Source organism: Schistocerca piceifrons, chromosome 3, assembly GCF_021461385.2.
Source record: "Schistocerca piceifrons isolate TAMUIC-IGC-003096 chromosome 3, iqSchPice1.1, whole genome shotgun sequence".
In the NCBI taxonomy this organism is placed as follows: domain Eukaryota; kingdom Metazoa; phylum Arthropoda; class Insecta; order Orthoptera; family Acrididae; genus Schistocerca; species Schistocerca piceifrons.
In genome coordinates, this window is record NC_060140.1 from 346,143,965 (window position 1) to 346,165,058 (window position 21,094).

At 40.9% G+C, this 21,094-nt stretch overlaps 1 protein-coding gene across 2 annotated transcripts in view; it reads right to left on the reverse strand.

Moving 5' to 3' along the window:
- LOC124787908 (DNA repair and recombination protein RAD54B-like) overlaps nucleotides 1-21,094 on the reverse strand; it is a 332,405-nt gene that overhangs the window by 61,791 nt on the left and 249,520 nt on the right. For both annotated transcript variants that reach the window (XM_047254891.1, XM_047254890.1), the window contains exon 14: nucleotides 8,507-8,666. In XM_047254891.1, coding sequence (XP_047110847.1) covers nucleotides 8,507-8,666 — 160 coding nt within the window. The remainder of the gene's footprint in view (nucleotides 1-8,506; nucleotides 8,667-21,094) is intronic.

Here is a 21,094-nt window from a genome sequence, read left to right on the forward strand (position 1 = left end):
GGCCAAATACAAATGGATTTTATAAACAATGGCATGGTTCATGGCATGCACAGCTAGCCTTACTACTCAACTACATTTTTACGCCAATGCCACCAGGTGGTAGCACACTGCAGCAGACTTTTATCCTCATTTGCATGGCATAAATCCCACTAGATGGTAGAGCACTCCTCAGATATGCCTATTCACTCACTATACAGTAAAATTAGATCAAACATCAGTATATGTTATAATTATACTGACAAAAAAACCTATTTTGTGGGATGCATATGGTTCTCCATTTGAGGCTCTGAGAACCATAAATCACATCACCATTGATTGTGAGACTGAACCATTTATTCATGCTTCTGACATCTGTTGATCTTATGGTAGGTCAGGTTTACCTGTGCTGTAGACCCACATTATGTACATGGACATTCAGGCATATCAACAAGTGCCAGCATGAATATGAAGAACAGAAGAGCAGAGATGGCTGTGAGACAATGTCAGCCAACAGCTCGCTGACTATGACTGCACCACAACAGGAGTGGCCTCTACAAGAAGAGAATATAAGAGCTACTCCTGACAGCCTTGGCTGCACAGTACTAGACCATCTCTAGGAGAGCACTAAAATAACAGTTATTAGTGATCCATTGCTTGTATGGACATAGTATACTGAGAAAGACACTGACTGTTTGCTGGTCACCCATCGCCTGCGACATGTTCTTGTAATACAAACTTAATTATAGTCTATCTTCTTTATTGTAATAAAAACTATTAATGTGTTTTACTTGAATAGTTGTATAGCATTCCGAGAATGCGCCATCTTTTAGGCATCTTATATGAGACGAGTGGGCAGGACTCCACAGTCTCACTAGTTTCTCTGATATTCACTTAAATGAGGGATCGACGACGGTATGCCTTGGGCCCTTATGGTTCTCAGCGCCTCATCTGTATTCGAGTCAAGTGACCATGTTGGTAGATAGTACTACTTGAATTTAATCATTTCCACAAATGACAGTTTGTGTTTGGAGTTGGTTGTTTATTGTGCACAAATTGGCTTTTGTGTGCAGTGTCAACATGAACTCTGTTGAGTCTGTTTTAAGTACTAACAGGAAAGAAAATTACCAGGAAAAGTTAGCCAAAAAGGAATTATGGCATTCCAGGCCAGTTCCATTGACTGAGAAAGTGACAAAATCAAATAAGCGTGACTACAAGTGAACATTTAACAAAGAAGTGTATAATACGTGTAAGTTGTTTGGGTGAAATGAAAGAATGTCTGATATTCAGCCTGGAAGTTAATTCGTTAACTAATACACATGGTAGGGATGTTGTAAATTTGTCCAAAAAAATAAACAAGCACAAAAACTCTCACTTACACAAGAATGTAAAAGGAGATTAGCAAGTAGTTATTTTTTTCTTACCCTAAACTGTACTTAATTATGCACAAAACAACAAAATTCCACAAAAACAATTGTTTCTTTTTTCAGTTTATGCATATTATTATTTTATTATTATTATTATTACCACCATTATTTTTATTAGTAGTGGTAGCTGCATAAATATGTTGATAAGCATAACTGTTAAACGGCAGATGCTACTAATTTCATACTCTCACATGCATCTGAAGCAATAAATTTGTCAACACCCAATGTATACTCACAAGCAGCCACTGTACAGTGACACACTCTTTGCATATGATTGGTGCTTGCACACTCTACTGTGCCACAACAAACTAACTACAAGGTAAAAGCTCAGAGAAGAGAGCAATGACCTTGAGTGTAAACTAATGACAAATGTAAAAGAATACAAGAATTAAAAAGGTGGGAAGGGCAGGACCCAGGTTGGACCACCGAACAAGAGGAACCATGGCCCACTTGGGCTGGAGCAGGTGATGTGACACCCCTCCAATCCCTCAACTGGCTGATGAGGCTAATGTGCCCTATGTCACAGAGAAGAGTAAAAACCACTTTCACATATAAAACATAAAAAGCCAAATCAACCACTTTGGCATCATCCACTAGAACCAGAGGTAGCGTGTCTGCAAGTTTAAGGTTTCACTGTAAGGCGGCCAATTTAGAGCATTTCAGTAAGGTGTGGGCCACCATGAGACAGGTACCATGCCAACAGTGGGGTGGATCCTCACATCGGAGGGTGTGACCATGTGTCAACCAAGTGCAGCCAAAGTGAAGCAGACAGATTCCCTGCGAGAAGCGTAAAGGGAAGACTGCCACATGGTTGTGGTCTCCTTTACGGTTTGCAGTTTATTCGGAGAAACCAAGGCACACCAATCCACATCACATTCCAAGTCAACAATTTTCAGCACTGAGTACACCAAAAGTCTAGTTCCGGTGCCCCCATCTTCATAGTTGGCATCCTGGCAGCCAATTTTGCCAGCAAAGACAACTGACCATCCAGGGTAGTGGAGGTCATACAGGAGATCCTGAATAGTCACAACCAGTGGTTGTCAAGGGTAGAAATGGTCAACAGCCAGAAGACTTCTCAAGAAGTTACTGCCGATTAAGCTTGACACACCAGTGAAACAACAAATGTGGCTAAGGGCTCAAGCAATGGCCACCAATTGTGCAGTGAATACACTGCATCCATTCAGCAGGGAGCTTAGTCCACTGCATCTCAGACATGTTTAGACAAAACCGGTTCAACCCTGACCATAGAGCCATCAGTGTATACCACATCTGAGCCTGGAAAAGCGTCAAGGACATCTAAGGAACAGGTGGTGAACAACCATAGTCTTTGAGTCTTTTGGTCATAAGGAAAGGTCTAGGCAGATCTGAGGACAGGGTACGTCATGGGGGCGCAGAAAATTTCTACCTGACAGAAGGCGACAGTGGAGAAAGAAAGAGCTCAGAGCAGAGACTCAGTTGTGGGAGGCAGATTTCCCTACCAAAGGACATGGTAGTTCAGATGCTCAGTGGAACAACAAATGTATATTGCATACTTGAGCAACAGTTGTTGGTGCTTGATCTGTAGAGGAGGGACACCAGCCTCTGCGAATATGCTGTTCACAGGGCTAGTCCAAAAGGACCAGTTACAAGTCGGACCCCACAATTGAGTATTGGGTCAATCACCCACAATGCTGAAGGTGATGGTGAGCCATATACCAGGTTCCCATAATCAGGATGTGACAGGACAAGAGCTTTGTGGAGCAGGAAAAGTGAAGAGCGGTCTGCACCTCAACTAGTGTCACTGAGGCAGCGAAGAGTATTAATGTTTTCTTAAGTTGGCAAAGATGGGAAAGCCAGATCAACTGGGCATGGAAGACCAATTCCAAAAAAGGATAAGACTCCATCAATTGAGCATTTGATCCTCAAAGTAGAGTTCTGGTTGTGGATGGACAGTCTGACAGTAATAGAAGTGTGTAACATGTCTTGGCAGTGGAAAACCAGAAGCCACCTGTGAGAGCTCGTGACTGCATCTTTCATATGGCACTCAGCAGTCAGCATTCAGCAGTACCCATAGCTGAGGAGCAAACATATACGCAAAAGTTGTCAGCATACAGGGAGGGTTACACTGTAGACCCCACAGCCGCAGCTGGGCAATTGATAGCCACTAGAGAAAGGGGCACACTCAATACAGAGCCCTGTGCAACCCCATTCTCTTGTATGTATGGAGTACTGTGGGAAGCATCAATTTGAACCCATAAAGTATGATGAGACGAGAAGTTTGAGAGCAAAATCGGGAGTTTGCTCCAGAGACCCCACTCATGGAGGGTAGCGACGATGTGGTGACTCCATGTGGTGTCACAAACCCTATGTAACTCAAAGATGACAGTGATAAGATGCTGATGCCAGACAAAAGCTGACTGCATAGCAGATTCCACACAGCCCATATTGTCAGCAATAGAACTTTCTTGGTGAAAACTGCCCTGTGATGGAGCCAAATGGCCCTGAGACTCAAAGTACCAACACAGCCGTCATCACATCGTAAGTCCAAATTTGCAGAGAACATTTGTGAGGCTAATTGGGCGATAGCTGTCCACTTCAAATAGATGTTCACCCTCACCCAGTTTCAGTACTACGATGATCAAGCTTTCTCATTGCTGAGATGGAAATTCACCCTCACTCCGGATATGGATAGAAATAGCAAAGATGTCATGTTGGCAATCCACTGACAAGGGTTTGAGCATTTGGCTGTGGATGCAGTCTGGCCCTGAAACCGTGTCAGAGCAAAGCGCTATGGCACTGAGGAATTCCAACTCACTGAACGCAGCATTATGAGGTTTCAGGTGAGATGTAGTAAATGGTACAAGAATGTCAACAATATTAGGAAAAGGGTAGACTGCTACTCACCATAAAGATGACCAACTGAGTTGCAGACAGACAAGACAAAAACATTGTTACACATTATAGCTTTTGGCCAAAGCCTTCTTCAGCAAAGAAAACACACACACACACACACACACACACACACACACACACACACACACACACACACACACACACACAAGCAAGCACGCCTTATATGCACATCACCACTACCACCACCAGCTCTGACCCAAATGCAGCTTATGTGAATAGCAATCTGGAGTGGGGCAGGAAAGGGGGATGGATAGCAGAGTACAGGGGAGGGAGAGAAGAATGCTAATGGACGGGACCTGCAGAGAATAGAGACTGCCAGGTGTAGTGATGGGAGTTAGGGCGTACGGGAATAATGGGGGGTGGAAAAGGAGACAAGTAGAATAGGATAGGAGCAGGGAAGGGGAAAGGACGAGTAGGTACATTGGCAGAGGATGGCACACAATGAGGGAGAGGGAAGGTGTTGAACAACATGAGGAAAAAGACAGATTGCAGGTCAATGTAACGATGACCCACTGAGTTGCAAAAAGGCACAAAGAAAAGACTGTTACACATTAAAATGGTAAAGAAAGTTGGTCTATCCACTGTTAGAGGACACAGAATGCAGGCTGATAATTCTCAGATGCAAAGGCTTGAGCCTGGTATTGGTGTCTTCGCCCAATCCTAAGAATGAGGGGTACATGGTTCAATGGGAGCAAAGTATGACTCCAAGTAGCCTCTTTTCTGTCATTTTATTATGTGGTGGACCTGGGCATGGAGCTGTTTAAAGGCAATAAGTTGCACCATTGACGGATGTCACTTATGGTGCTGGACGGCCTACCTGGGATCTCTTACGGCCACGGCAATTACGAGAGTCCTGTCCTCTGACAGGAGGGGGGCTCCCAAGGAAGAGGGGGTCACTGAGTCTGCTGCCGATAGAATGGCTGCTGTTGTGCTTTGGACAACTGCATTGATACCTCCACATGGCAGGGTGTGAAGGGTAGTGGCAATGGTGAAAGCATCCCAGTCAGCTTTGGAGAGAGCCCATCTGTGTGGACAACTAGGCAAGAAACACTGATGGAGGGACAAAACGATAGGAAAATGATCACTGTTCCACAGATTATTATGTACTCTCCAAAGGATGGAAGGGAAAAGACTTGGGCTGCAAACAGAAAGGTCAATGGCTGGAAAAGACCCATACACCACAATGAAGTGTGCAGGAACACCAGTATTTAAGAAGCAAAGATCGACCTCTGCAAGAAAGTTTCTGACAGCTTTACTATGGCCACTGGTCATAGTTCCACCCCATAAAGGGTTGCAGCCATTGAAATAATCCAATATGAGGAAGGGTGGGTGGAATTGAGAAAACACTGAAGACAATACGTTATGGGACTCTTCGCTGTCGGGAGGGATATATACATATTACAGATGGTGAATTCCCCGAGATGTCTTCACATGAACAGTCACAGTCTCCAAAGGTGTGTTGAGTGAAAGGTGTTTCCTGCAGACAGGCTTCAGAATGTATGCACAAACTCCCCCCAATGCTCTTTCATAGTCAGTTCGATTCTTAAAATAGCCCCAATAGCCTTTGAGGGAAGAGGTCCACACTGCTTGGAAACAGGTTTCTAGGAGGGTAATGCAAAGAAACCGGGCAGGCGGGGGGAAAAAAAAAGGTTCCATAGTTCAGACAAGTGGCAGAAAAAAGTGCTACAGTTTCATTAGGGCTCGCACTATTAGTATCCCGTAGGCCCATGAAGGGACCAAGGAGGCAAGTCATATCTCAGTGCCACTTGCTGGCACCACCATCAATACACATTTGTTCAGAATCAGGGTACCTGGAGGCAAGGGGGAGGGGGGGACCATAAGAGCCAACAGTAATGCTGCCTCAGATACAGAGGTGGAACATGCTGGGTCTTGCAGTTATCAGGTCCGTCAGAATCTACCTCTTTTTGGAAGACTACTTCTTGTACTTAGACGATTTACACTTTTGTAACAGAGGAGGAATGTAAAGTCCTATGACCTGGAACAAGTGGCTTCTTCAGCCACCAGCTGGCATCCAGTTGCAGGTTAGTAGAGTCTTGTGAAGGAAGCATTCCAAGGGAAGCCTTTCTCATCAGGGGTGCTGGAGGGGGTGTTGTTCTCCGGCTGGGGTTGGGGACTGATGTCCCAGGAGCATAGGGAGTCAACACTCCCAAAGGGGAAGTGTGAGAAAAAGTAGGACGAGGACCCTCAACCACCAGGGGATTGGGTACAGTCGGCTGGCCCTGAGAACTACACATGACACAGACGGTGATGGAATAGTCACTAAAGCAGACATCATTGTAGTAGTAGCATATGTCATTATCATATGCGTAGGATATGCCTGTTCATATGTGAGATTATCAAGGGTCTTGTATTCCTGGATTTTCTGATATACGGAGGGAGTGTCCTCGCCACAATTGGCACAAATGGAACAAGGGCCACAAGGAGCATTCTTGTGCAACCGATGGCCACAATCCCTAGAGACTGAGCTGACACTGCAATGTGAAAACGTGTCCAAATTGCTTTCATCTCAGCACCACATGGGAGGAGGAAAATAAGATTTGACACCACAGCGATTCATCATCACCATGACCTTCAGACAACAAATCACCTTCAAAGGCCAAGAAGAGGGCATGAGTATAAAGTCTTTTGGTCCCCACTGGACAAGACAGACAAAACGCACACCTCTTCACCTCAAATTAGCATGCAACTTGTCATCAGTCCGTAAAAGGAGTTTTCACTGTAAAATGATACTTTGTACCATACTCAAGTCTTTTATGGGGAGTTACAGTGACAGGAATATCATCCAACTTGTCTCAGGTGAGCAGCACTCATGACCGAGTGGGGGAGGCCATTTTATGTGGAATGGAGCCACTTTTCGTTTTTGAAATTGCTGCCACTTCCTCAAACCTGTTCAAGGAAGAACAATGGCTTTGTAGTCAAAAAAGGAATCCTTGTCCTTCCTAGAACAAACCTAATATTTTGGGGGAGAATTTCTCGCCTTGCCTCTGAACCCTATGTTCCTCCCATGGCGTAGCCAGGCAAGGGTACATTTTGGGGCCATACCTCTCTGCATTGTTATAGGTCTTAGCTTCAGAAGAGACTGCTGTGGTCACACAGCCACTGGCAGAAGGAAGTCTAATTCGCTTCATGTGCAAATCTTCCACCCTAGTACCAACTACTACAAACAGGGGCTCACCCCACGGGTGCCGCCCAGCCACAGCAACAGTTACATGGCCAGTAAACCATTGCCTGGAATCCCCATGCCCCAGTCATGATGGGAATACTCCTTGGCTTGCATGGAGAGTTTCCAGCTCATGCACCAACAGTGCAATCCCTGCATCACCACGAAGCTACCACCGTGCAGATACTTGATGACCTTCCCCTATCCCCCCCCCCCCCCCCCCCCACACACACACACACACAATGGAATGGCTACCATGCTAGGTTTTGGGCTCTGTACCAAGAAAGAGTGGTGCAAAGATAGAAAGGCACAAATGTGGAATATATGGTTGACCTTCTCTGCACAATAAGCACTTCTATAAAATTTAGAGAAGTATCAAGTCAAACCCAATAAGGGGACCATACAATTAATAATGAAAAACTGTAGAAGGCCAGACAGTAAAAAAACAAGTGTCCGGAATGCAAACTATATCCAAGCACAGTCGGCACCAACACCATCCAGTGCATGGATAGAGAGGGAAAAAGAATGTTAGACAGACAGATAGACCTGCACTATGGTAAGGGAAGCAGTTCTGTAAGGGCTGGGGCCCTGTGGTGGTCAGGCATGCACTCACAAAAGAGATGTGAGCCCCCGGGGAAGGGGGAAGGGGTTGTTCTCAACAGATGAAAGATTCTTTTGTGGCTGCCTTTTCAGCCACTGTCCCTATCCCTATATCTTGTTCCATTTGTTTTTGCTACCGGCTTCCCAATCCGTGACATTTGGTTAGTTACTCGTATTTCACCTCTCCATTTCTTTTTACATTTTGAAGCATCTATTGTCTTTCAGCCAGATCAAACTTTTGAGGTTTTCCAAACCTTTCTAAATTTGTGTGTGTGTGTGTGTGTGTGTGTGTGTGTGTGTGTGTGTGTGTGTGTGTGTGTGTGTGTGTGTGTTAGAGAGAGAGAGAGAGAGAGAGAGAGAGAGAGAGAGAGAGAGAGCGCTTGTAAAATAGAGCCATGATGTTACATATAACACACAAATTCACACTCACCTATAAATAAACACAGGTTTTGATTGACCATCTCTCCAAATTCGTGACATTGCCTGTAGGTCCGTGGCTGGATTCCAGTCCGAGTCGAAGAGAATAAGACGTGATGCGCCCGTAAGATTGAGACCAATTCCACCAGCACGAGCACTTAGAAGGAAGATAACTAAAGAATGGAATTATTATTAGAAACAAAAATTTTGAGGAAACAAATTTAGAATTATGTCTTAAATTCTACACTATACTTTTTTACTTATCAGCTAAGATCCATATGTGCTAGATATTCACAATAATACTTATGGTGGCTCAAGTTATTACTACTCACTGAAGGCTACCCTAAAGCTTTTCAGAATTATGGACAAGCATATGACACATTCATTTACTCAGTATCTTTTTTTATGAAAAGCAGTACCCACCTTTTGGTGACAACCAAAATGTTATAGTATACAAATTAAATAACTTGCTAACATACTTAAACTGGAAAAAGCACATTTTGGAGCTCTTTAACGGTCACATTGACAGTTTTGCATATTTTCATTCAATTATGTCCTATGGAATAAAATAATGTTCTTGGTAACTCATCGTTAAGAAATTCTTTGCTGCTCAAAAATATTCTGCAAAAATAATACGTGCTGCTCACCCACCAGCTTCTTGCAAACAAGACATCTGTTTAAGGAGTTGGGCATTCTGACTTCACCTTTACAGAATATTTATTCTCTAGTGTGGTTTGTTGTAAATGATTGACTGCAGTTCAAAAGGAACAATATTGTACATAATTACAATACCAGAAGGAAAATGACATTCATTACTACATATCAAGGTTGTCTTAAGCAGAAAAGGAGTGCACAATACCACAATTAAAATTGTTGATAACACACTCAGAGATATAAAATGTCTGACAGACAGCAAAGTGAAATCTGAAAACAAACTGAAAAAGTTTCTCTTGAAAACTCCTGTTCTATAGAAGAATTTCTATTATTGTAATGTGTAAAAGGTCTTGGGCAGGAAATACTAACTCACATGGGCACACGTAACTAAAAAGAAGAAGCAAAAAACAACTAGAAATGTTCAGCATGTAGTCATATTTACACATTAATTTGCAAGGAATGTCAAATGTCTTATTTGACATCATCATGATTTATTGTGTAAATGATCCATAGAATATGAAACTAATTAACAAACTACTTTTTCTTTGCATCATTAATCTTCTGACTAGTTTGATGTAGCCCACCACAAATTCCTATCCTGTACCTCATTCTTCAGTTCGGAGTAGCAGTTGCACCCCTATGTCACCAACTATTTGTTAGATGTATTCCAATTTCTGCCTTACCCTACAGTTTTTACCCTCTACAGTTTCCTCTCGGACCATGGAGATTAATACCTGATACACATCACCCATCTGCTGCCCCTTCTTCTGATTAGCATTTTCCACACATTCCTTTCTTCACCGATTCTGTGGAGAACCTCCTCAGTCATTATCTTATCACTCCACCTAATTTTCAACATCCTTTGGTATCATCACACCTCAAATGCCTTGATTCTCATCTCTTTCAGTTTTCCCACTGTCCATGATTCACTATCATACGATGTTGTGCTCCTAACATACATTCTCAGAAATTTCTTCCTCAAATTAAGATCTATATTTGACACCAGAGACTTCCGTTGGACACGAATGACCTATTTGACTGTACTAGCTTGCTTTTTATGTCCTCCTTGCTTCATCCATGATGGGTAATTTGCTTCAAAGTTAGCAGAATTCCTAACTTCACCTAATTGGTTACCACCAATTCTGACGTTCAGTTTCTAGCTATTATTATTTCTGCTGCTTCTCATTACCTTTATTGTCTTTTTCTGGCTTACTTTCAATCCACATCTGTATACATTAAACTGTTCATTCCATTTGACAAATTCCGTAATTCTTCTTCACCTTCATTGAGGATAGAAATGTCATCAGCAAGTCATCACTGATATCCTTTCACCTGACTTTTAATCCTACTCTTGAACCTTTCTTTATTTCCATCACTGCTTCCTTGTTGTATACAGGGTGTTACAAAAAGGTATGGCCAAACTTTCAGGAAACATTCCTCACACACAAAGAAAGAAAACATGTTATGTGGACATGTGTCCAGAAATGCTTACTTTCCATGTTAGAGCTCATTTTATTACTTCTCTTCAAATCACATTAATCATGGAATGGAAACACACAGCAACAGAACGTACCAGCGTGACTTCAAACACTTTGTTACAGGAAATGTTCAAAATGTACTCCATTAGCGAGGATACATGCATCCACCCTCCGTCGCATGGAATCCCTGATGCGCTGATGCAGCCCTGGAGAATGGCATATTGTATCACAGCCGTCCACAATACGAGCACGAAGAGTCTCTACATTTGGTACTGGGGTTGCGTAGACAAGAGCTTTCAAATGCCCCGATAAATGAAAGTCAAGAGGGTTGAGGTCAGGAGAGTGTGGAGGCCATGGAATTGGTCCACCTCTACCAATCCATCGGTCACCGAATCTGTTGTTGAGAAGCGTACGAACACTTCGACTGAAATGTGCAGGAGCTCCATCGTGCATGAACCACATGTTGTGTCGTACTTGTAAAGGCACATATTCTAGCAGCACAGGTAGAGTATCCCGTATGAAATCATGATAACGTGCTCCATTGAGCGTAAGTGGAAGAACATGGGGCCCAATCAAGAATCACCAACAATGCCTGCCCAAACGTTCACAGAAAATCTGTGTTGATGACGTGATTGCACAATTGCGTGTGGATTCACGTCAGCCCACACATGTTGATTGTGAAAATTTACAATTTGATCACATTGGAATGAAGTCTCATCCGTAAAGAGAACATTTGCACTGAAATGAGGATTGACACATTGTTGGATGAACCATTCGCAGAAGTGTACCCGTGGAGGCCAATCAGCTGCTGATAGTGCCTGCACACACTGTACATGGTACGGAAACAACTGGTTCTCCCGTAGCACTCTCCATACAGTGACGTGGTCAACGTTACCTTGTACAGCAGCAACTTCTCTGACACTGACATTAGGGTTATCGTCAACTGCACAAAGAATTGCCTCGTCCATTGCAGGTGTCCTCGTCATTCTAGGTCTTCCCCAGTCACGGGTCATAGGCTTAAATGTTCCATGCTCCCTAAAACGCCGATCAATTGCTTCGAATGTCTTCCTGTCGGGACACCTTCATTCTGGAAATCTGTCTCAACACAAACGTACCACGCCACAGCTATTGCCCCGTGCTAATCCATACATCAAATGGGCATCTTCCAACTCCGCATTTGTAAACATTGCACTGGCTGCAAAACCACGTTCGTGACGAACACTAACCTGTTGATGCTACGTGCTGATGTGCTTGATGCTAGTACTGCAGAGCAATGAGTTGCATGTCAACACAAGCACCGAAGTCAACATTACCGTCCTTCAATTGGGCCGACTGGTGGTGAATCGAGGAAGTACAGTACATACTAACGAAACTAAAATGAGCTCTAACATGGAAATTAAGCGTTTCCGGACACATGTCCACATAACATCTTCTCTTTATTTGTGTATGATGAATGTTTCCTGAAAGTTTGGCCGTACCTTTTTGTAACACCATTTAGATTAAATAGTTGGGGAAAAAGACTGTATCCCTGTCTTACATCTCTTTCAATACGGGCACTTATTTCTTGGTCTTTTGACTTTATAGTTCTCTCTTGGTTCTTGTACATATTGTATATAACCAATCCTTCATTGTAGCTTATTCCTATTTTTCTCAGAATTTCAAACTTTTGCACCATTTCACACTGTTAATGTTTTTTCTAGATCGACAAATCCTAAGAAGACATCTTTACTTTTCTTCAATCTTGTTTCGATTATCAAGTGCAAAGTCAGAAATGTCTCTCAGGAGCCTTTACCTTTCCTAAGGCCAGACTGATCATTATCTAATAGATACTCAATGTTCTTTTCCATTCATCTGTATATTATCCTTGCCGGCAACTTGGATGCATGAAATGTTAAGCTCATAACGCAGTTGTTTTCACAGTCTGATAGTATGTCGCCAGTCTCATAGATTCTACACACCGCCTTGCATAGCCATTTGGTTTCCATTTCCTCCAATGATTTTAGATATTCCATTAGAATGTTAGGTGTCCCTTCTGCTTTACGTGATCTCAAGTCTTCCTGAGCTCTTTTAAATTGTGACTCCACTACTGGATCCCCTATGTCTTCCTTATCAACTTCACATTGTTGTTCTATCACATCATCAGACAAGTCCTCCCTCTCATAGAAGCCTTCAATGTACTCTTTCCACCTATCCACTGTTTTTTCTGCATTTAACATTTGAATTCCCATTGCATTCTTAATGTTACCACCTTTGCTTTTAATTTCACCCAAGGTTGTTTTGACGTTTTTATATTCTGAGTCAGTCCTCCTGACGATCATTTATTGCCAATTTCTTCTCTTTGAGTCAGCGTGAATGGTCGTAGGTTTGTTTGACCTGTGGGACTGTGTCAAAGAGTACCGAAGGAACAGAATCGGAAGACTCTTGAAGATAGACGTAAACTATCCCAAGAAAGTCTTAACAAAGTTTCAAGAACAGGCTTTAAATAATGATTCTGGGGATATACTACAACTCCCTACATACTGCTCACATAGGGATTGTGAGGATAAGATAAGAATAATTACTGCACACACAGAGGCATTCAGTCAGTCATTCTTCCTATGCTCCATACATGAATGGAACGGGGAAAAAACCTAATAACTGGTACAATGGGATGTATCCTCTGCTATGCACTTCATAGTGGTTTGCAAAGTAGAGATGTAGATGTAGGTTTTTCCTGCAGCCATTTGGTCTTGGCTGCCCTGCACTTCCTATTTATTTATTTCCTAAGTGATTTATATTGCAGTGTTCCTGTCCCTCCCTGAAAATTTTTATATCACCTCCTTTTGTCGATGAATTGAAGTATTTCTTCTGTAATACCAAGATTTCTGCTGGATTAACTTCCTTGTACCTACATCTGACTGTCCAACATCCATAACGACCCTTTCTAGAGATGTCCACTCCTCTTCAACTGGACTGCCTATTGTGATATTCCTTATTGCAGTATCTGCATCCTTAGTGAACTTACAACATGTGTCATCATTCCTGAGTATTTTAGTAACCCAATTATTTTCACAATGATTTTCCATATGATTGTCTACTTTCATCATTACTAAATTTTTATCCCAGTCTGTTTCTGCTCCTGGGCATGCCTACAATCCAATATCTGATTTTGGAATCTCATACTTACTAAAAATCTTATATTGAGTTTAATACCTGTAACAAGTTCTTACAAAGTATGAGTTTAATTACAAGTGGGGAAAGAGGTTAATGGAGGTCAAAATTAATGCCAGCCCAAAGGTAGCCTAAAGCAGTTTAGTCTAAATGGGAAAAAACTGCATAATACAGGAGAGGCATGAGGTATGGAGGTGTATTGCAATGCAACATTGTAGCTTGAAAATTAAAAATCGTAAGTTTGTGGAAAATATGGTAAACAGTAGCATAAAGTGGGACTTAAGGAAGAGAATGATAAATATATTCACACACAGAACAGTGTAAGATAAAAAATTAAAAACACATACACTAAGGTTTGTGATGGAAGCAACTCCCAGAAGGAATTGCCCAAATGAATACAAAGTCAGAGAATACATAGAACAAAGCACCAGAAATTGTGATTAATGTTGTGCATAGATTGTATGCATGTAGACCCATTAGCACCATCTTTTGTGTCAGCTTGAATATCAGTATACCACAAAGAACAATCAACAAAAGCTAGCAAATGAAATGAAATGAAGCAGCAACATGAAAACAAGTATCAGTATTCATTATTAACGTCAAATGGCACAATATCAGCTTGTGAGTGAGTTTGAATGGGACAGATTGGTCGCCAGAAAAAGGATTTGGCACACTACAACATTTGAGTCGATAACGACCAGGCTGCTACAACAGTGATGTATGTGAGGAAGCTGTGGGTAGAAAAAGTATCATACACAGTGGTTATTGAGTACTGTACCACACAATGTGACCACTTCATAGTCTGACTACAATGTTGCCTCCAAGGGTGAACTGGACCAAGCAAAGGTTGGCTTATTCGTGAAATGAGATAAATAGTCATATTGCAGGTTTGAGTTGCAGTCTCTCAAATAGAATTTCAGTTTTAATATTAATTTAACTTTGCTTGACTTTTATGGTGACATTCTTTTTAGTGATTTTTGAAATTCCTTGAAGGAATAATGTCTCTCTTAATCAAAACAATTAAAATGTTATTTTCTAACTAACGGTCTCCAGACTTCGATATTTAAAAGATACAGGTTGCTGGTCTGAAAGGACACACATTATAATACTAGACCGCTAATAAAATGTTAGTCAACAGCCATTACCTCTTGTAAATTATCATTGCACTGATTGCTGCGAAATACTAATGCAAATTGATTACGACAGAAGCAATTAGGTTCGGTGTACTGTCATTTTAAATAAAACAGCAATACTTTTGATGAATTACTTTATCAACCAAATAATTGTACAGCATCTGACAGATTATGCTACGCCATTCTTCTCCAAATTCTAACAGAGAGAACAGAAGAATAATAACTGAAAGTTTTTGTCTTTTGTTTTTAAATAAAAATTATCCGATATATTATCTCTTATGCCTATCACACATACATAAATTAATTCTTTGCAGCTACTCGGTATATTTACTACATATAGAATTTTTCTTTTCCCTTAAAAGATCTATTACAACCACTTGACCCACAGTGCTAGCTCTATGGAACCACTTGCTATGTAAATCACCCCCCAGTGGAAGGCTCAGGTACAACATTTGACCAATCAGTGCATCCTGCTACAGTTTTATCATAGGTTTATCCTACCGATCAGAGACAGGACCACCTCTGAAACTAGTCTTATTGTATACCAGGCCTGCTGCATATTCTGCATAGCACTTCATGTGAGCATGACTACCAATCAGCTGTTCCCCAAATGCATGGCCACCGCCTGATTGTGGTCAAGGGTAGAGCTGACCAATCAGTGGCACAACACGGTGCTGAGCCGAACCTGTTCAGTTTCAATGGCAGCTTCACAACTCATATGATTTGGATCCATCCTCCCAACACTAGCTTCTCTGAGCTACATAGATGTGAATTGTCCTTGGTTCCACTACTACTACTACTTGGGTACAACACAGTTTATAATCAATGAAAATAATCAACTTTAGAAAATAAAATGAAACTGGATGGATTGAAAAAATCTACTGACCTGGCAGCAGTAGGAGAATACAAATATAAAGCTATTTAAATCTGCAAGCTTTTGGGGACAGTGGCTCTTTCAGCTGGCAGACGGGTTGAAGGGGAAGGAAGAGGGATGAAGGAAAAGGACTCATGAGGTTCAGGAAATGGGGGAGTTCGCAAAAGTCAGCCAGAATCCCCAGTCAGGTGAGACTTACTGGATGGTATGAGAAGCAAAGCTTCCCTTTAACCTTTCTGCCAGAAGAAGGATGTACTGGTTCCGAAAACTTGCAAATTTGAATATCTTTATATGTGTATTCTCCTGATGCCACTAGGCGAGTAGATTTTTTTATGTCTCCAATTACATTATGATTTATGATCACTCGCACAGGCAGTGACACAAAGTCTGATGAAACAAACACGCAGTTCCTGTGGTCAATGACAGTGGCGTTCACAACGTGAATGCTTAACCAGAAGCAAAGTTGAGAGCATAGTGAGAGTTGTAAGTGTGTGCAAGACAGTCCACAAGAAGTGACCTGAACAAAATCATAAACATAGGCAAGAGTTGTAAGTGTGTGCAAGACAGTGCACAGGAAGTGATGTGAACAAAATCATAAACATAGGCAAGGTCAATCACTCTATTAATCCTCCTCCTCCTCCTCCTCCTCCTCCTCATCATCATCATGTGTCTGCTGTATGTTTGTGCTGTCATTCATCACATCATCCAGGATCTAAAATCTCTTCCCTCTTTGTCTCCTCTTCCCTTCCACGTTCTGCTCTAAGTCTCTTTTCATAAGCCCCTCTTTCTTTCTTAATGTACGTCCACTTGCTTCTTTTTATTACATTCTGGAAATGCCTTTCCTCTCCCACTCTTCTCAGTACCTCCTCACTTTTCACTCCATCCATCCAATTTATTCTTTTCAGCCTCCATTATATCAACATTTCAAAACCCTCCACCCTTGCTCTATTTTCCTTTCTCTGTGTCCATGTTTCAGCACCATACAGGAGAACACTCCATTCAAAACAAGTCTCAAATCTCCGTAATCTTAAATACAATTCTCCTCTTCTTACAAAATGCATCTTTTACCATTGCTATCATTTTGTGTTGATCAGCACTTTGAGGTTTGTGCATGTGAACTTCAGATAGATAATGTAGTATTTATATTAGCAACAGTGTACAGGTCCCCATTAGGAGACTGGGAGCTATTCATAAAAGAGGTTGACTCCCTATTATGCTGTCTATCAGACAAAAAGAAGAAGTTATTAATCTGTGGTGATTTCAATGTTAACTTTCTAAGCAATTCTGATAGGAATAGTGAACTAGAAGTGTTGTTAACAACATATAACTTAGAATCAGTAATCAATTTCCCTACACGTATAGCTCAGGACAGTAGTACTCTAATAGATAATGTATTTGTACAGCAAGAGGATGTAGAACAAACACAGGCTTTCCCTGTGGTAAGTGGATTATCTGACCATGATGCACAACTGATTAACTTACAAAACCTAACAGGGTGTACACTTCAGAAACCATTAAGTAAAAGTGTGAGGGTGCTCAACCCGGTATCTATAGATCACTTCAGAGAAAGTTTAGGAAATGTAAACTGGGAAGATGTATATAATGAGCCAAATGCTAATGATAAATGTAGCATATTTCTTGATAAATTTATATCCCTTTTTGAACATTGTTTTCCAAAGAAAATTACTAAATGTAACACCAAAACTTTTCAAAGACACCTTGGATTACTACAGATATTAAAGTGTCTTCAGAAAGAAAAAGAAAACTGTATGAGACAGCAAGAACTAGTAAAAATCCAGAAGTAGTTTTACACTATAAAAATTATTGTAACATACTGAGAAAAGTCGTAAGGAAATCAAGAAATACGTATGTTAGAGAAGAAATTAACAACTCCAGCAATAAAATCAAATCAATATGGAATGTTGTTAGAAGGGAGACAGGAAAAGTAACCACTGGGGTAGGTAGTATTCCTGTTAAGGAGAATGAGACCATCTTAACCAACAGTACACAAGTAGCCAATGTATTTAACAATCACTTCTTAAGTGTAGGAGAAAAAAATTGGTGAGAATGGTTCAAAAGAAAAAGCCAGGCAGTACATGGAAGAGTCAGTTTTGAAAAATTTTATTCAGATTAAGTTTCATCTAACAACCTCTTGTGAAATAAGGAAAATTATTAAATCTTTGAAAAATAAATGTTCTGCTGGAGTAGATGACATCTCTAACAACTTATTAAAACAATGTGGAGCAATTACAGCTGACGTTTTGAGTCACATACGTAACGCATCACTGACTCAGGGTATTTTTCCAGACAGGTTAAAATATGCCACTGTCAGGCCTCTCTACAAAAAGGGGGAAACCACAGATGTCAATAATAACATTTATCTTGCTTACAAGATTTTCAAAAATCTTTGAGAAAGTAATGTACTCAAGAGTGGTTAGCCATCTCAACAGTAATGGGATACTTAGTAAATCACAGTTCGGATTTCAGAAATGCTGTTCCACTGAGACAGCAATATACAATTTCACTGTCCACGTAATAGAGTCTTTAAATAGTAAAATGTCACCAGTAGGAATAGTCTGTGACTTATCCAAAGCATTTAATTGTGTGAACCATGACATTATGTTAGAGAAATTACAAGTCTATGGTACAAATGGAACAGCGTATGAGTGGTTTAAGTCATATCTACAGAACAGGAAGCAAAAAGTCTCTTTATATGCTTCAAGTAATCCAAAGGAGTTTGCCACTTCATCTAACTGGGGTGAAATTACATTAGGTGTTCCACAAGGTTTGATCATGGGTCCCCTCCTGTTCTTGATATACGTGAATAACCACCCTTCTTGTGTGAAATGAGATGCTGAACTGACACTGTTTGCTGATGATACAAGCATAATTATTAATCCAGTAAAAGAAAGTCCAATAGAAAATGATACAAATAAGGTCTTTGGAAAAGTTATTAATTGGTTTTCTGCGAATGGGCCTGCTCTGAACTTTGAAAAAAAAAAAAAAAAAAACACAGTACAGCCAATTTTCTGCTGCAAAAAGTATAATTCCTTCGATAAACATAACACATCAAAAGGTGTCAGTATCCAGGATAGAGCATACTAAGTTTTTTTGGGTGTACATATAGATGAGAATCTTAACTGGAAAACTCATATTTTGGATCTCCTAAAGTGACTAGGTTCAGCAACTTTTGCAATCAGAATAATTGCCAATTTTGAGGATGTAGAAATTAGTAAGCTAACATACTTTGCATACTTCCACTCTCTGATGTCATACGGAATAATATTCTGGGGCAACTCAACACTTAGGCAGTATTCACTACTCGAAAGAAAGTAGTTAGAATAATGTGTGGGGTTCATAGTAGCACATCTTGTAGGCATCTGTTTAAAAGCTTAGGAATTCTTACAACTGCTTCACAGTACATTTACTCAGTAATGAAATTTTTTCTCAACAACACAGACGAGTTTAAAATCAACAGCGACATTCATGATTACAATACCAGAAAAAAGAAAGACCTACACTATCCCTTACTTAACCTATCTTTGGCACAGAAAGGGGTAAAATATGCTGCTATAAAACTTTTTGATAAATTGCTAGATGAAATAAAATGTCTGACAGACAGCAGTAATAGTTTCAAAAACAAATTGAAATCATACCTCCTTGTCAACTCCTTCTATACCATTGATGAATTCTTGAATATGAGTAAATAAATCTGGAGATATAATATATGCATTTTGTGCCATTTAAGGGAATGGGATAGATAATAGAAATATTTAGGTAAAACACTATTATGAAGAAGAAGAAAAAAACCTTGTTTCCTGTGCGCATTTGACATGTTCCACATCATAACGGTTTTCCGTGCTATTGATCAATGGAACACGTACTGAAGGAGATGGTAATCCATGTCAGGACAAACTCTTCAATTTCGAAATTCAACTGCAGCATGCTGTTTCTCATGCACCGGCACAGTTACATTACACACTGCATTTCAGAGCCCTCTAGCGGCTGAGGGCTGCAAATAAAATGTAGAAATGAAGAACAGAGATTTAGGATGTTAATAATATTTGCTTTACGTAAAAAGCTTTTGAAGTTCAGAGACATTACTTTTCAGCATGCCCTCGAATACATACTACAAAGGGCACCATATGGTGTATGGTGGAGGGTACCATGTATCACTGCTTGTCATTTCCATTCCTATTTAACTTGCAAATGATGCAGGGGAAAAACTAATGTCTGTACACCTCCATACGAGCCCTAATTTCTCTAGTGTTGTTTTTGTGGCCCTTATGTGCAATGTTTGTTGGCAATAGTAGAATCATTGTCCTATCTAGTAAGCAGCATCGAGCGAAATTAGGGCATATCAGCCGGCATCATCAATGGGGAATCATCGGTACAATACAGACACACACAACAGGGATGACAGACAACACAGTCCACACAGCGAAATACCAGGACACGAAAGCAAAACCAAATTGGACACCAAGATGTAGCAACTATCACCATAGCAATGGTGAACAGCTAACTGATCACAATCACTGTCAGAACACAACTGTGGTCTGAGCCCCAGCTTAATAGGACCTCCATGAGCGCTGATAGGCCAGTGCAATGGGTTTGGCCCACGCGTAGTGCTGTAGTGGCAACAGTAGCGCTCACAGATCACAGGGGCGCCGCCTAGCAGCTGTCATCTATGTCCATGTCTTCTGGTGGGCTGTCAAAATTGTCAGATTGGAGTACCGGATCCAATAAATTTCCTCAACAGTGTTTCAAGAAAACAACATTATCTTCCCTCCAGGGCATTGTTTTAATGTCTTCTTTTAAAATCCAACCTACTGGGGAACTCAAACACTTGAGCAGTAGTCAAAAATAGTTCACAAATTGTTCTATATGCTGTATCCTTTGTAGGTGAGCTACTCTTTCCTACAACTCTCCCAATAAACCAAAGTTGACCACTCACCTTCTCTACTAATGTCCTTGTATGTTTGTACCATTTCATATTGCTTTGCAAGGTATTTAATAGACATGTCAAGCAGCCCCACTAACATGGTTTTCAAACATCAAAGAATTGTTTTTCCTACTCATCTTCATTAAAGATTTTCCTGCATTTAGATCAAGCTGCCACACATCACACCAACAGAAATTTTTGTAAGTCATCCTGCAACATTCTACAGTCACTGTATAAAAGATACTTTCCCATATGCTACAGCGCCATCAGCAAACAGTTGTCGATTGCTGCTCACCCTGTTTATCAGAAAATTTATGTATATAAAGGACAACAGTGGTCTTATCACACTTCCCTGCGGTACCCACGATGA